The 16,259-nt window shown below is 38.9% G+C and overlaps 1 protein-coding gene across 3 annotated transcripts in view; it reads left to right on the top strand.

The window, feature by feature from the left end:
- Positions 1-16,259, top strand: part of Slc4a4 (solute carrier family 4 member 4) — a 412,005-nt gene that overhangs the window by 348,672 nt on the left and 47,074 nt on the right. For all 3 annotated transcript variants that reach the window (XM_087908890.1, XM_048425042.3, XM_087908891.1), the window contains one exon: positions 5,280-5,471. In XM_087908890.1, the coding sequence (XP_087765016.1) occupies positions 5,280-5,471 (192 nt within the window). The remainder of the gene's footprint in view (positions 1-5,279; positions 5,472-16,259) is intronic.

The following is a 16,259-nucleotide window of genomic DNA, read 5'->3' as shown; positions in this document are numbered from 1 at the left end:
TCCTCCCTGGCAGTGGGCATGTTTCAGGGGAAAGGGTAGGGAAGAGGGGCATTCCAGACAGACAGATGGGAACTGCTGAGGTATGCCCCCTTAAGGATAAGGGCAGTGCTTCCTGTATTTTCATTTATTGCTGCAATCATTTTATACTCACCTCTGCCTCCTTTCCTATTGATACCTCCCTGGCTCTTCCTCTTTATCGTGCAAACAAATTCTTTACACGGCCGCTGAAGAAGAGACTTTGAGAGGAGCTGCAGTTGGTGGTACCCTGTATCTGAATGAAATAGGATCTGATGACTTCCAGTGTCAGAATCTAGCATCAGTATCCTGGAGAGAGAGATGACTGAATGAATAGCTTAGTGCTTGCCCTTTACACAAGATTCCTCTCTGGCCTTATTGTAAGTTTGAGGTGTCCCTTTATGCACGGCTCTGGCGTGCTCATTTCGATGAGTTTACAGTGGCATGTTCCATGTCACAGGCGAGACATAAGCCGTTTCCTGTTCCCAGGAAGCCCTATGGAATAGTTTTGTTGACTTCCCAGCTCTCTGAGAGAAGAAGGCTCGCCCTGGCCTTTGGAGGGCAGACACCTCAGTCCTTTCAGAAGACACTGAACACGGCCTTTGCTGCTCAGGGGGTCTTTTACCATGAGGGACTTGTAACATTTCAGAGTTTAGTTTATTTATTTAAATGGCTTTATTTAAATCCTCATCTCTGGTAGGTTTTAAACTCTCTGATTTTACATATTGCCTAGCTTGCTTTGCATGTTTCTCTGGGAGCAATAATCCCAACTCTGAAATCAGAGAGAAACATGAACAGGGGCTCAGCGGTTGCCTCCGTTTGCCTGTTCTGCCTCATGTTTCCTACTTTTGGGGAAGGAGATAGTAGTTTTAAGAATTGCGGTCAAATCCACTTAGTAATTCTCTTGAAAATGAGATGCAGAAAATTGAATGGCCATCTCTTTCCGGGAGATTGTTCTTTCTTGAAACCCCCAGCTGCTTGCTTCTCTTTGTATAAACCTTTCCCCTTGCTACGCCTTTACACAATGTCATTTAGCGGATCTGACCACTTGTAACTAGCTCCTCCATGGTGAGCGCTCATATGTTCTTCCCACAGGGCTCAGTGTGCCTCCTTGTGAACATCTCTGCTCGCGGTATTTAATTCTTCTCCTGTGTGTGTGCTGATACGTAACAAAACGCACATCACAGTCTGCCGCTCATTTTCCCTATCCGTTGTTTTCCTTCCCTGTTGTTTCTTAGCCTGCTCTTCCTGCTACCTTTGAAGAAGGAAAGTGTTTTAAGACCTGACTTGCTCTCAGGGTTCAGTGCAGATTTTATTTTCTCTGTACTCAGTGTAAAAACTGACTTCCTCGTCTGGTCTCCTAGCCATGCACGGGCACACTTTCTAACCACCTTATATTATTGAGTAATTTTCGAGCAAAACATTTTATTTCTCTAAGGAAACTTGTAAACACTGTTGCTGTTTCCTTAATCAGTTTTACTCCCTTAAAGCTTATATTGTGTTCATCCATGTATTTGGATTCAGTGCACTCTCAATTTCCCTGTGGGAAATTTTTTATTTTTCATTTTCCACCAACTGTTGTTAATTCAAAATATCCTATAACTAAATGAGGTAACATTGCCAGATTTAACAAACGAAATATGAAATATTCAATTACATTTGAATATCAGGTAAATATTAAATAATTTTAGTGTGAATATGTTCTGAATATTGCATAGGACATGCCTGTCTGCACTAAAAACAGTCATCGTGAAGGTTGAGTGTTAAGTGAACATCTTGTGTTTTACCTGGTCATTTTAAACCAAACGTTTACTTTAATTTTATCCTCTGCACAGAGGACTGACAAATTGTCACAGTTCTTCTTTGAATATGTCATATACTCCAGGTCCAGTGAAGGATTTAATTCATACAGTTAATGGGACCTCTCTGGTGCCTGCCATACCCTAAACCAAATTCGCTCTTTCCTTGCGTTTGTACTATTGTGGGCACAGTCCCTTTGGTCCTTTGACTGTATAAGTTATCATTTGTAGATTTGGCCCAGCACCAGACCAATGTCAATGTCTGTGTCTGTCACCTGTCTTTTTCTTCCATGCTTGTTTTTCTCACTACCCCTTTTTCCTTTTCATCTCCACAAGTAGTTAAGTTTGGGTGGTTTGTATTGTCCAGTGAACAACTTTTGTGTTTACTACTCCCGAGAAACTCTTACTAAAAACTTTGCAGTTCTCTTGTGTTCTAGAATATCCTTTACTACCGTGTTTTGTGTTTAAACGTCTGTAGTTGCTATTGCAGCTCTTCACTCCCACTCCTTCCTCAGCCCTTTGGCTACTTCACCTATCATTGATAATCCATCCTTAGCCTTGTCTGGTGTCTCATTGTCCTCGTGGGTACACTGGATGCTCAGCACATTTCCACTCAGCGTATTTGTAGCTGTACTGAGTCATTATTCCCAGGTGAGATCTCTGCAGTTGATGGCTCCAACTCTGGTATCTCTCCTAGTCCATTTGATATCACTTCGAGGATTTCCAGATTCAGATCGCTGACCATTGAGGGTGGGCTGCCGTATAACTGCTATGCAAAATTCTGAGCATCTTAACAAAAGAGAGGTAATGTGAGCTTTCTAGCAGCTAGAGATCTCTGAGACTATATTCCCCTTTATCCTTTTCCTAAAGACCAGAGAGTATTTTGCATTAGAAATAAAGACAAACATTATAGATGTGAGAAACACCTATAAAGAGATAAAAGGCGGTGGCAATGAGACGCTGAGTCTCCTGGATTAACCTACAGCAGACAATGGTGACTTGAACTCAGGTGGTAGTCATGGCTCTGGATATATTTATTTCTTCATGATGTAGATTCTATCTGAAGTCTTAAGGAATTAACCTTCACTTCATGTCAGCTTATATGAAATAATGGAAATAACACAAATCATATTGGTGTGTTTTCTGTGGTCGCTGAGTTGAACTTGGTTGTCAGCTACACTTTAGGTTTTATGAAAGCTATAAATTTTATTTTGAAAAATTACCTATGTTAAACTATATGCTAGTTGCCTGAAGTTTTTATATGTGAGACCTAAGTTGTAGATGGGGTTTGGAGGTTAGTTTTTTCAGATAACAATAAGAGATTCATTTGGCACTTTTACAATATTGGCTCTGTCATTTTGAACAAGCTGATGGAGGTTAAGCTACCCATCTCTGCATCTGTATCTGTGCCATTTTTCACCTGAACCTTAATCTTTGTTAGGAAATGGGTTGTTTCAGTGTCTCCTACATCCCTGGGGAAATTCCAGCTATAGAAAAGGACTCTGCTGATGTTACATTGCTGACGCGAAATTAGGGCACAGTTTTGCTGATTTTAATGCAGAGAAATATGTTACCAATTATGACCTCTAAACGGTCTCCTGAAAGCATCCATATGCGGAAATCTAAAAAAAAAACAAAAAACAAAAAACCCACAAGACATGATTAATCACCTTGCAAAGTTCGATAAAAAGCAGTTATGCGGCTCAACTGTGTACAGTTGGGGGGAACAGGAAAATATTTCAAGTGAAGATCCATAGCTGATATTTATTACCTTGGACAGGCATTTTGCCTTTTGAGCTCTATGGAAACCTCCTCTTTTTAAGGCCCGGCTGGACCAGTGATGGTAAAAGATGTTGATTTATTTAATGTATTTCCTTTAAAGAACAACAGAAATTTGCCGTTCTGCACTTCTCTGCAAGGTATTTCTAAGTAACTCATTATCATACAATGTCACCTTAGCCTGGAATCCAAGAAGATACAGATAGAGAAGTAGTTAGAATCTTTCTCAGCTGAGATACCCGGTCATTTCCACTAACAGTGTTGCCATTCATTTAGGTGGAGAAGGTTCTGGAAATATATGTCTAGGAAACAGCCATTGCTGCCCCAGTGTGAACAAATGCTCTTTGTACAGCAGAAACAGCATCCTTAAAGGGTAATTGTTGAATAAGGCTCACATACAAGAAATAACTGCACAGAGATGCTTTTAAGTAGGGAATGAGCCACCCAGTAACTTCATCACAGAAAACCATCAAGCAGAGGAGGAGCATTCACCCCTGTACTGTTGAGTGCTAAGAGTGAGAAACCTGCTCAGAGCACTAGGGGTTTCCTTCAGACTCTTCCATTCTAGAAAAAGTCCCTGGGACTTCAAGGCCATTAACTTTAGTTGTCCTATCAGCAAAGCAAGCCGACTGTTGTAGAAGTAGATCCTAATGCAGGAATTTCCGTTACATGTCACTAATTGAGAGGGTGCCTCAAAATCGAGTCAGAAAAACATTTCAGGATGGGAAAATCATGACTAAGGATGTGTCTTAGCCCCACCCCCCTTGGGCTTTCTGGAATACAATTCGTTCTAGAGTTCCCCCCTCTTTGAACAGAAAACAGGTAGCCAGAAGCAGTCGGCTGTGGTTGGGTAAGCGCCAAGGTGGGTGCACAGGTCCGCCCATGGCATCAACAAGAAGATTCGCCTGTGTATTAGATACAAAAAATAGGGGGAGTAACCAGAAAGAAGCACACTATTGACAACAGGACAGCAACACATATTGACCCGTGCGCTTGAAATCCCAGGAGCACAGAGCTAGAGATCGCTCACACAGCTGAAGGAGTGCAAAGGAATCACAGCCTTTCCGCTCATGGGTGTTCCAAGTGCTGACCTGTAGTCAACAACAACAACAACAAAAAAACCCATGCCGCATTAGGATTGCCACAGAGAAGTCTAGGGCTAGCCACTTCGATAGTATCATATTTTTTTTTCAGTCACGAAGGTGTACTTATAAGATAAATAACCTGCCTGTGGGTTAGTTACTGTCCAATAACATTTAGAGCATCTATGGCACCATAAGGGCGGTGAGTATGGACCCCACCACACACAAGTAAGTCCTTTGTGAACAATAAAGGAGTTTCTGAAGTCCCCCGTTTTGGGATTTAGGATATTAATGTATCTCATTTGACCCACAGGGGAGGCTGGCAGGAAAGAGGGACTTAGTGGTTTGTTTCTGTTGAACAAATGGTGGATTGTAAGGTGGAGGAGCAAACTGCCTACCACACTGCGTCTCTCGCGGTGCCCTTCGTAATTGCTGGCCCTAGCATGGCCGCGTCAAGTGACTGCCGTCTCAGGCGATTATCTTCGGATTGTTTTGTGGGCGGTTCTAGTGTGTCCATCTAGGGTCCGTCAAGTATGAAAAGCTGCTTTAGATGTGTGTGTTCTCTAAAAAAACAAAAACAAACCAACCCCTGCTTTCTTTTCAGTACCATAATGCTAGCTTTGACTGGGCCTATTTGTCAAAGAAGGAGTGTTTGAAGTATGGAGGAAAACTCGTGGGAAACAACTGTGATTTTGTTCCTGATATCACCCTCATGTCCTTCATCCTCTTCCTGGGCACTTACACCTCTTCAATGGCTATGAAAAAATTCAAAACTAGCCGTTATTTCCCAACAACGGTAAGTCCCTGGGATTTAAATAATTTTCATTGGATTTGGCCTGTCTCACCACTAATGCACTTTTATATAGTGAAGAAGGTACCTGCAGTTCACCTTGTCCAATATTACTTTGTACATTTAAATAATACATTCTGGTCTTTGTTCTCGTGAATGCACATTTAATGTAATTGCAGTCCTGCTTCAAGAAACCTTCCCAAGATTTGCTTTCAGAATTCTATTTGAGTTCTGGCTGTAGTGCTTGTTAGTGTGGTGGATTGGAGGAATGTGATTGTCTTCCCTCTATGTGCAGATGGCTGAGAAAAAAGACACTTTAAATCCACAGTGTTTAAATACAAAAGCAGAACCTTTTCATATCGATCAGGAATTTTAATGGTGTATAATTTCTCAATCATTGATTATATATGTATAGAAATTCATAGAACTTCTCAAACATTGATTAAACATTAATACTTGAATGCAATCTTTGGGTCTAAATTAAAACAATGTTGTTCACTAGGATTGGTGTCAGGTGCAGCTATTTGAGTGAAATTTTCTTTCCCATAATACTCTGTAGTACCTAGAGTGTGTCTGGGTTGTATATACTTCCTCGGCCCCGCTAGTGTGCTGAAGTAAACTTCACTTCAAAGCTGCAGTTCCTTGAGAGACTAGACCAAAATTTACCTATTACATATCATTTTCAAAGCTAGGAAATGAAACCAAGAAACTCTTTTGCTTTACAGTACAGTTCATAGTGTTTAAGAGGTCAGGATTTCCAGGTGATCTGCATTAAGCATGATCTGTACCAGTGGCTCCCTCATGAAACTGCTTCATTGTGGCTTGTATAGAACTTCAGTAGACAGAAACTTCTTTCTAATCCCTAGAAGAAGAAATTTGATATATCCACTTTCACCTTGGAAGCTGTGGCCCTTCTCACTTCTTCTTACAAAATAGAGACTATAGTTGATGATGAGGTGTCTAAAAGTAGATGCCCAAGGCATAAAAATATTCCAGAAAGAGAAATGGGGGAAGGGTTTAATTCAATCTGTTTAAAATGGATTTTATTTACTGGAGTTTAGCAGGCTGAGAGCCGTTCTTTGTTTAGTACACAGTGTGCTAACATCTACACACATGCCCGCACACACACACACACACACACACACACACACACACACACCGAGTTACCTAGGACCTGGCTTCGTAAGTGGTCCACCTTTTTACCACTTTCTGCTGTTTGAGGCTTTCTGGTTTCACTTGTGCAGGTTAGGGCCATTCCTGAGTGCCTTTGACTTTGCAGTCCCAGCACACACCCAGGATGTACTGAACCCGATTGCTTCTGCAGCGGATGAGTTTTATATAGAATAGACTCCTGGGTAGAAGGTTTAAGGACAATTTCTTCTGGATTGTGGTTTCTCCTTTGTTGTTACCAGTTCATGGGATCTTGGGCTTTGTTTGTTTTTGTTGCATTTTTTACAGATCATTACTTCTTGTCAAAGTCAATGTGTTTTGAGCATAGCCAGTAGAACTGTGGAAAATTTGCAAAGAGCTTATATGTTGCAATTTGTAAAACAAACCTGTTCCGAACCTCAGATGGAAGCCAACTATCTTTTCTATTCTTTATTTTCATGGGCAAATAACAACTATATGCATCTATGGAACACGACTTGATATATTAGTATATGTTTATGTTGTAGAATGATTCCATTAAGCTACTTAATGTACCTGTAATTTCACATGTTTAAATCATTTCTGCAATGAAAACAAAAATCTCCTCTTGGCAAATTTGAAATATGCAAGATCATACATGAGCTATAATCAGCATGTTATGCGATTGATCTCAAAAACCTACTCCTTCATTGTAATGGGACTTTGTGTGCTTTGACCAGCGTCTTCTCTTTCCCCTTGCTCCCTACTGTCTTGGTCTATGAGCCTCACTTTCTAATTTTCCACACGTAGGTGAAATCAGGCAGTATTTGTCTTCTGTATCTGGCTTCTTTTACTCCAGTTTTCCCTGTTTTGCTTCAAATGATAGCATTTGCTTCTTTTAAGATGCCAAATAATATTCCAGTTACATGTATGATTATATAATAATATTGAAAATGAAAATTATATACATACACTATTTTTCATTCATTCATCTGTGGCTGACATTTAAGATTATGCTACAGATTGGCTGTTGTAAAGGGAGCTGTGATACAGGGAAGTACACACAGGCTGTGGCACACTCATTTTATTTTCTTTCATTATCTGTTGAATAAAGAGAATGTTGTATCCTATGACAGTTCTGTTAATTCATTAGGAGAACCATCTCCCATTATCTGTAACAGCGAAACTAAGTTATATTCCAAATCATAGGATGCAAGGGTTCCCTTTTCTCCAAATCTGTGTCAAACATGTTATCTCTTGTCTTCTTAATGATAGTGATCTTTGACATAGGTGAGTTCACAACTCATTGTGGATTGATTTGCATTTCTTGGACAATTCTATCATTTAGCCTTTTTCACGTATCTGTTGCCCTATAAGCTCTTTAAGGTATGACTATTAAGTGTACTGTCCATTGTAAGTGGGCTGTATGTGCTTTATGCTTGAGTTCCATACAGATTCTCGGCATTGCCCTCTTGACAGGCAAATGGTTGGTGAATATATTCACAGGCTTTGCACCTGCCTTGCTCTGCTAATCGCTTCCCTTGCAGAGGAGAAGCATTTTAGTTTGACACAGTCTGGTTTGTCAATAAAACATTTTTCTTATTTTTTTTTGAATGGAGTGAACTCTTGCCATAAAATTAAGTACAATGTTAGTTTTTCTCTTTGAGAATCTTTGTCATGTTCATCACTAACACCTTTTGTTCTATTTTCTTCTAAAGTCTTTATGGTTTCAGACCATCCAGTTTAGGAATCAATTTTGAGTTGACTTTTGAATGTGTGGGGTAATGGTCTGCTTTTCTTCTTCTGCATGTGAATATCAGCTTTCTTACCACTGATTATTGAGGAGTTTTATTTTCTCTCTCTTGGCACCTTTGTTGAAAATCAACTGACTCTTGATGAATGCTCTTATTTCAGGGATCTGAATCTGATCCATTTGTCTATATAATATTCTATTACATTATAGAATTAATAGGTGTATAGTAATATAATTTTCATATATATATATTAAATTATTTATACACACATAACTCTATCTCTGTCCATCTGTCTGTCCATCCATCCATCTGTCTATCTCTTTGTAGCTTATTTTAAAGCCAAATATTGTGATGACTAGAGCTGCATTCTTCTTTACTCAACATTACTTTGGCTATTTGGGATGCTATGCACGTCTATACAGAATTTAGAATTTTTTTATTTCTCTGAAAAAAATGTCATTGGAATTTTTATAGGCATTGTTTTAGATTTCTTTGAGTACTGTGGGCATTTTAACATTATTTATTCTTCTAGTCCATGAATATGATCTCTTTTCATTTATTTGTGTCATTATCACTTTTTTATTAATTTTTTTTGTACTTTATAGTTTTAAAAGTATATATAATTCATCTTGGTTAAATTTATTACTCAGTATTGTATTTTTGTAGCTATTATAAATATAATTGTTTTCCCTCTATGATTTTAATTTTTTGAGAATTTCATACTTGGGTACATTGTATTTAAGTCATTTTCATACCTTCCTCTTCCTTTCCAACTCATTCTGGAATTGTTGGGGATTCTGGGGATTGTCTTCTCCCAACAATCCCCTCTTGAATGCATGACCTATTCTATAATTATTGTTGTGTTTTGCATACATACATACATAACATACTGTCACATATCCTACAGAATACAAATAGTCTTGCCTATATGTACATGTGTTTAGGACTGTCCATTTATGTTTGGATAACCTGTTGGGGAGCTCAGCTCTGCAGAAACTGATCCTGTCCACTTCAATAGCCATTGTCTAGCTCTAGACCTTTGTCTAACAGTGAAACCTTGTGAACTTGATTTTGTTTTTGGAGAGTTTGTAATAGTGTTTAGAAACACAACTGGTTTTGTGTGTTGATTTTATATCCTTAATTTTACTGAATTTACGCAGTTCCAATTTTTTATTTTATTTTGGTGGCATTTCTAGGGTTTTCTGTCAATAAAGGCACATTGTCTGTATCTTAACTTCCTTTTGTATGTGGAGTTCTTTTGGTTCTGGTATGGACTGGAGCTTACTTAGCCTGTACACAGATGGTGCTGTGTAGGCCTAGAGGCCAAGACATCATAGTGGTTGGGACCATTGCCTCTGACCTGGTCTTGGGAGAGTTTGTACCCTAAGGCTCTGAGGCTAGTCTGGTATGGGGTGGAAAAGAGACAGACTTGTGGGGAAATCATAGAACCTTAGCTGCTGAGTTGACTAAGTCTGTGCAGTCCTATGCACCCACCAGTGGGAGCTCGTCTGGTCCTCACACTGATTTCCTTGGGCATGTCTAGCATTTGTACCTGTGGGCTCACTCCCTAGCCTGTCTCTTAGCAGAGGGCATCTGCCTCTAAGTTGCTTTGCCTGGCGTTGGAGAGGGGGTGATGTGTGTAGCATATGGTTTTCTTTTTTAGCCTCTTCTTTGTATCTTAACTTACCTGTAGTCTGCACAGATTAGCTGTAGATCTGCTCACCTGGCTTCCTTAGGCCTGGTGATATTATTTCTAGGGTAGATAATTGTTCAATCTGATATTTCTAAGAGGAAGAGCATCAGATAGTCCTGTTTCACCATCTTGCTAAGGTGCCTCACAGCCCACTAGTGATTATCTTAACTGTACTTACTTTGAAAACTTCTACTACATAAGCCCAATTTTTAATAAGTTAGTTTTTTGCTCTTGATCAATGCCTTTTATACAACACATGTAAATAAGAGCACAAACATACCGTGTACAAATTTATAAATGAATACTAACAGTGTTTGTCTCTCACTTGTTTCCCTGTGCTTAACTCAAGCTGTCACACTTGCTGGGTGTGTCTAGGTGGGTGGCTCTGCGGGTAGAAACAGTCAAGTGTCTAGACTGCTGAGCTTGCCTGTTAGCAAGGAAACTTCCATGATTAATATAAGATCATTGTTTCACTCCTAGATGCTTGGATGACTTGTTAGTTTTGTGAACTGAAAATTATTAAAATGTTATTTTGTCTTTTACGTCAACTTTATACTAGATACTCAGTATTTGCTGGCTTGTGGAAGTCACTTAAATAGCAATAAATGCTGTATTTTGTGTGAAGAGTATACATATAGGAATCCAGTAGATTCTCATTCCCAGCTCTATCATTAGCTAACAGTGTGCCCTCTGAGGTTTAACTGCAGACTCGGTTAACTCATCTACCACGGGAGAGCTCAGCTAGACAATCATTCATGTTGTTTTAAGTACTAGTATTTTTGTATTTTTAAGTGGAGATTTGAGGCTCCATCTCCTAAATGAAATAAATTCTCTATATCCTACAAGGTCTTATAGAAATGATCACAATCTTACAGGCTTCTACCCATTGATGATTAGCTCATTGTTCAGGCCAGGCTTTCTTTTGCACCTGCTGTGAGTCTTTCAAGCATCACATTGCTAATTCAGAACATAGTTTGCTTTATTTACACAATTGTACTTACTCTCTTCCTGAATCTATTATCTCAACTGGTCACAAAACCTATCCACATGGCCACCCATGGTCAAAATCTTACAATGATACTTGGTGTCAGGGTCCCAGTGTGAATCAAATAATGGCCTCAAATTAGGATCATTTGATGAAGGTGTTATTTACAAAGTTGAGGTTAGAGAAAATACAGGACGCTTTAGTATCATAGTGCTAGTAACCATGAAATTGCTACTATCCTGGAGTCAGAGACTGTGGAGAGGCTTGATGGATGGAACCCAAAATGAAGGAAGAGAGCAGAGAAGGATCTTGAGAAATGATGTGAATGTAGACTTGAGGATTCAGTCAATCAGACCATCTGACAAGAGCTAGCTGGAGCAGTCAATACCCTGATCTCTATCTGTCTCTATCTATCTATCTATCTATCTATCTATCTATCTATCTATCTATCTATCTATCTCTACTGTTCATCTAAAATCTATCTATCTATCCACCTGTCTGTCTATCTATCCTCTCTCTCTCTCTCTCTCTCTCTCTCTCTCTCTCTCTCTCTCTCCCTCTCTCTCTCTGTCTCTCTCTCAGAGGGGGTAGATAATGGACCAGTGCAACTAACTAAGATGCATATCCATGCCTTGTAAAAAAAAGCTTTTCTTTCTCATATTAAGCTTGTGATAGGTTGTTTGGCTGTTCTATCAAGGTTCTTTCCCTTTATACCAACACTTAGATTTCCCTCAGTGTGGTCTTCATTGCCTTTGACTAGAGTAGGGCTAGAGACTCTCTCCCCTTCTATATCTTATGGAGCAAATAGCAGTGCATCAGTATAAGTTCTTTAGATGAAACAGATTAGCTTTGTCAGGCTGATTACACAGTTCATACCTCAGGCCTGCTACAGAGCCCTGACACTTGATGGAACATGGCTAGAACACCAGAATTCCACTGGTGCCTAATGCTTCCCCCATTCTTTTCAAAGAGGCACATTAGTCCTCTGTCCTGTAACCGTGGCTGGTCTATTAGATCAGCTTCAAAGTCAGAGTCCTTTAGCATCAAACTTCTGGGAGAACCATCATAGCATAATGTGTGATTGTCTGTGGCAGATGACTCAAGGCATTCACACGAATGTTCTCCCAGAGTCCCATGCCCATGAGTGATTGCCTGCATGGAACAATGTGGCTGCTATTCGTCCATACTTGGTACAGAAGGTGAGTGGGGCTTAAAGGGACAGCAGGATTGGACCATGGCAGGAAAAGTTAGAAAGAGCTCTATGATTTAGGCAAAACTGTTGGTCCTTCGGTGTGGTTGCAGTCAATGCGGCCGTCTCATGTACACAGTAGGCACGCGAATACCTTCTTTAAGGAATCACTTACTTATCTCACACCCCTAGAATATGGAGTTTCTAATCTAAACCTGAAGTAATCATTAGCTACTTTTACATATACATCCCAGTTATAGAAATATAACCCCTAAACTCCGGCTAATATCAACAGCTGAACTACTTTCCATATTTTATTTAGGTGGTGTAAACTCTTCACTGGTGCCCTTTTCTGAACAAACTACTACTAACCTAATATGAATTAGCATATTCAAAATGATGGCTGTTCTCATGTGTGCTTCACATTATACGAGGTGAAGGAGAGGAACATGAGTAATTCAGGAGCCTGACACACAGTAGGCACTTAACATATGATTGTTAAATAAGTCTAATTTTTGTGCTTTCAAAAAGGAATGACCTTTTTTGTCATTTATTTCCGTTCATACTAAAGATCTCCTGAGAGATCACATTTTAGCACCATTTTATGGCCCATGCTAATGGCAGGTTTTGAAGAACTGGCATTAAGGATTAAAACAAAACATAGTATTCCAGAATTTAAATGAAAACATAATGAGCATTTTAGCTAGGTAGTCCATCTTGTTTTTATGTGCATAAACCACAGAAAATCTAAGATTCCATGAGAAGTTTTGATTTTGAAACCATGATTCTTTGTTGACAGTTTGGCTGTCACTGTTCTATTAAAATTGGCTGTGTGCAGAGGCGAGAGGTGTTTATTTTGTACACAGTTCTTTCTGAGAGGTGGGTGACATTCCACTTCTATTTTCTTTTCCCCTAGAAGTTTCTTTTTGAAAGGTAAAAACTGTCAAACTGAAACCACTAACATATTAAAAGTGAGTACAAAATAATAGGTGTATATTCTATGTCTCATTCTGCTGTTAGTAAAACTGGGTGACATTTGTATAGTTCAAAATATCAAGCCATATCCCATCATTGAAGTTCATTAAAAATATGATTTTTCTGTCACGGAGCATATCAGATCTTTTCCCAGTCCTTTTGATATTTTATAACTGGGATAGTCGTTTTGACAGTCAAATTTGCTTTTGTCTAGCTTTTTTTCATAAAGAATGATAAAGGAATGTTTAGTTATAAATGAAATTCAGCCTGTTATATATTTTATACTCACATACAGATACTTTAGCTATTACAGATATGTAACAAAAAAAATCACAGTCAACTTAAATTGAGGCCTAATTAAAATAAAGCTCAGAGTGATGGTTGATTGCAGAGTTGTGAGCGGGGCTTCTCTTGATGGCACAGACACGGGCTATAGATAGAAGAAGTCATCCCCTCTGACCGCATTGTCCTCCCGGTTCGAAGCACACTCAGCGAACCTGTCCGTCATAGGAAAGTCAACAACATTCGGATGTATGCAATAAAACAGGAGTTTCTTGTTCCTGGGCTAAGTTACTAATTAGTCGTTTAAAACTTAATTGTTGTATTTTAATATAAATTCTGAAAATAATTTCCTTTATTGGACCTGAACCACTTTAGTATATTATTATACTAGTTTGAGTTATATCCAAGCAGACCTTAGGAAAAGATTTGGGAATCTGGGGCAATTGGATTTTAGTGGATTTTAACGTGAGTGAGTCAAATCTTGCCTCTGCGTTTCTGAAAAACCACAGTCTTATGTTGCTTGAGAGTCTCTGAAACAAGAACTCCGCATTCCACAGACCTTTGCCCACAGAAGTCTGCCTTTCCGCTGCTCCAGCCACTGTCCATAGGGTCTTCTATTCCTAGGAGCAACACAGGCAAGCTGAGGTTTCCTTCCATGCTGTGGACTTCTAATGTTGGAAGGATTCTTCCCACAGCTTCTCAGAGATGCTGAAAACAAAATCAGTGTTTCTCTTTTGATATGTCTCCTACATCATGACTCCCCGGCTTGCTTTTCTCTAGATCAGTCTAAGGGATTGTTTTGTTTTGTTGTGTTTTTCAGTTTCAATCTCAAGTTAAAGCATTGGATACTAATTTTTCCCATGTAGTTTGATGATTTGTTTCTGGCACATGTTATTTGGTGTCTTGTTGGAATGCCCAGTTTTGAGGCAGAATAGGAGGAGTGTTGTGTTAATGGTTGCTAATTTCCCAGTCTCCTCTCTGGACCCCTTCTCTAGGCCTCCTAAGGAATGTTCCACTAGCACGCTGTGAGCCCCACCCTGAAAAATGACCCTGTGTACCTCCCATTTCCCCCAAGTCTCCATGACTTGGAAGCTTATAGAATTAAAACCCTTCCATCTGAACCAGACATTTATTGAATTTGGGATATAGCAGGCATTATTGGATCAAAAATTCAGTGAATTAAGATCACTACTGTGAGTAATGTTAATGCTTTTTTTAAAAACAAGCTTTATAGTACTGGCTACTAGAGAGATCAGATTTCAAATTGATCATGCCGTTTTGTGACTGTAACTGCCAAAAGGCACATATTTGTCTGGTATATGTTTTTCTTCTAGAATAAATGCTTTTTTACACTATTGGGTAGAACTTCCAAGCATTACTGTCATTAGAAGACTTGCCATTATAGATTAATATTTACTGAGAGCCCACAGGGCGTCTGCTGCCGCTGTACTTGTCTCTGTAGCAGCTCCATCCATTGCGAGGGACTCTGCAGGCTCCCAGCACCCACAGCCACCCCAGTTAATTTAAGAGCAGCTGCGGTCCAGGCAAAGTGAAAACTGAATGTCCTCTGGGGCTTCCGAGGAACCAAATTTGTTTTTTCCCCTGTAAATTAACTAGCTTCTCGCTGTTGGTGTCTCTATGATTATGACTGCCTCAATAATTAATATGGTATCATCCTTCATAAAAAGTGCATTTATAATAGATTTATTAGGTTGTTTTTGCCTGAGAATAAAAGAACAGCATATGATTATTGGAATTTTCTTTCTCATCCACTTAATTTTGTCTTTAGTTTGGTAGTGTAAATATTTTATATGTTTACAGCATTCTAGATTAATTGAAATAATCTCTAATTCATTTTGCAGGGCATAGAAAATATTTTTCAATTCATTTTTTCCAATAAAAATAACAAAAATGTCAAAACTCGTCTTGCTATACAAAGGTCATTATAGTCTTAATTTAGACATGCTCCTCTTTCATCAGCTACTACAGTAGTAGATATTGTAACATGTCCATATACCATGAAAAACAATTTTTAAAAATATCAAAGTTTTGCCTCTTTATACATTATCTTTATTTTTTTCCTCTCAGATTGAGAGAATTTAAATTCGAAAGATTAAAAAGATTTTGGAAGTTAGCCCAGAGACACTTAGTACTGGATTTGGATGGATGGATGTAAGTGTCCATCCAAGCTAAATATAAGCCCTCTGACTTTACATTGAACATAAGATCCTGTAAAAAAAAAATTCTATCTTTCTCATAAAATATTCACGTTATTATCACCACTAGTAGTAACTAGAGAATTGCAAACTGTGATTTTCTGATGTGTTGTTCTGCAAAAATGCTGTTTTGAAAGAGAAAACAATGAAAGTAAATAATAGACTTTTCTTTTTCTAAATGTGTTTGGAAATATGAGAAGAGTCCAAAGATCTCAACTCTTACTGTCTTCAAACCCATCCTGATGATGCCTGTGCACAGAGCCTGGTCTGATGGTCGTCTAGTTGACTTGACATCTTTTGGATGCTTTCTGATTCTTAGTTTTGCCCGTAACTTTAATACCGGGTAACTCCTGTGTAGCCTGCTCACGTAGCACCCCACTATTTTCCCACATTTGAATAGAATATTTAGTATTGAATATAGAAATGATCTAGGGAAAAGCAATGTCCTTGCCATAAATGTTAAAACTGGATCCTGTATCTTAGAAATGAGTTTTCTAAGAGAAATTTCCTAAGAGAAATCACTCTTAGGAGTGATTTCTGAAGTTCTTCAACTAGATATTGTAGGACTTAAG

Source organism: Myodes glareolus, chromosome 8, assembly GCF_982192425.1.
Source record: "Myodes glareolus chromosome 8, mMyoGla1.1, whole genome shotgun sequence".
Taxonomy (NCBI): Eukaryota; Metazoa; Chordata; class Mammalia; order Rodentia; family Cricetidae; genus Myodes; species Myodes glareolus.
Note: the sequence above shows the minus strand (reverse complement) of the source record. Positions and strands in the feature narration are given on the sequence as shown.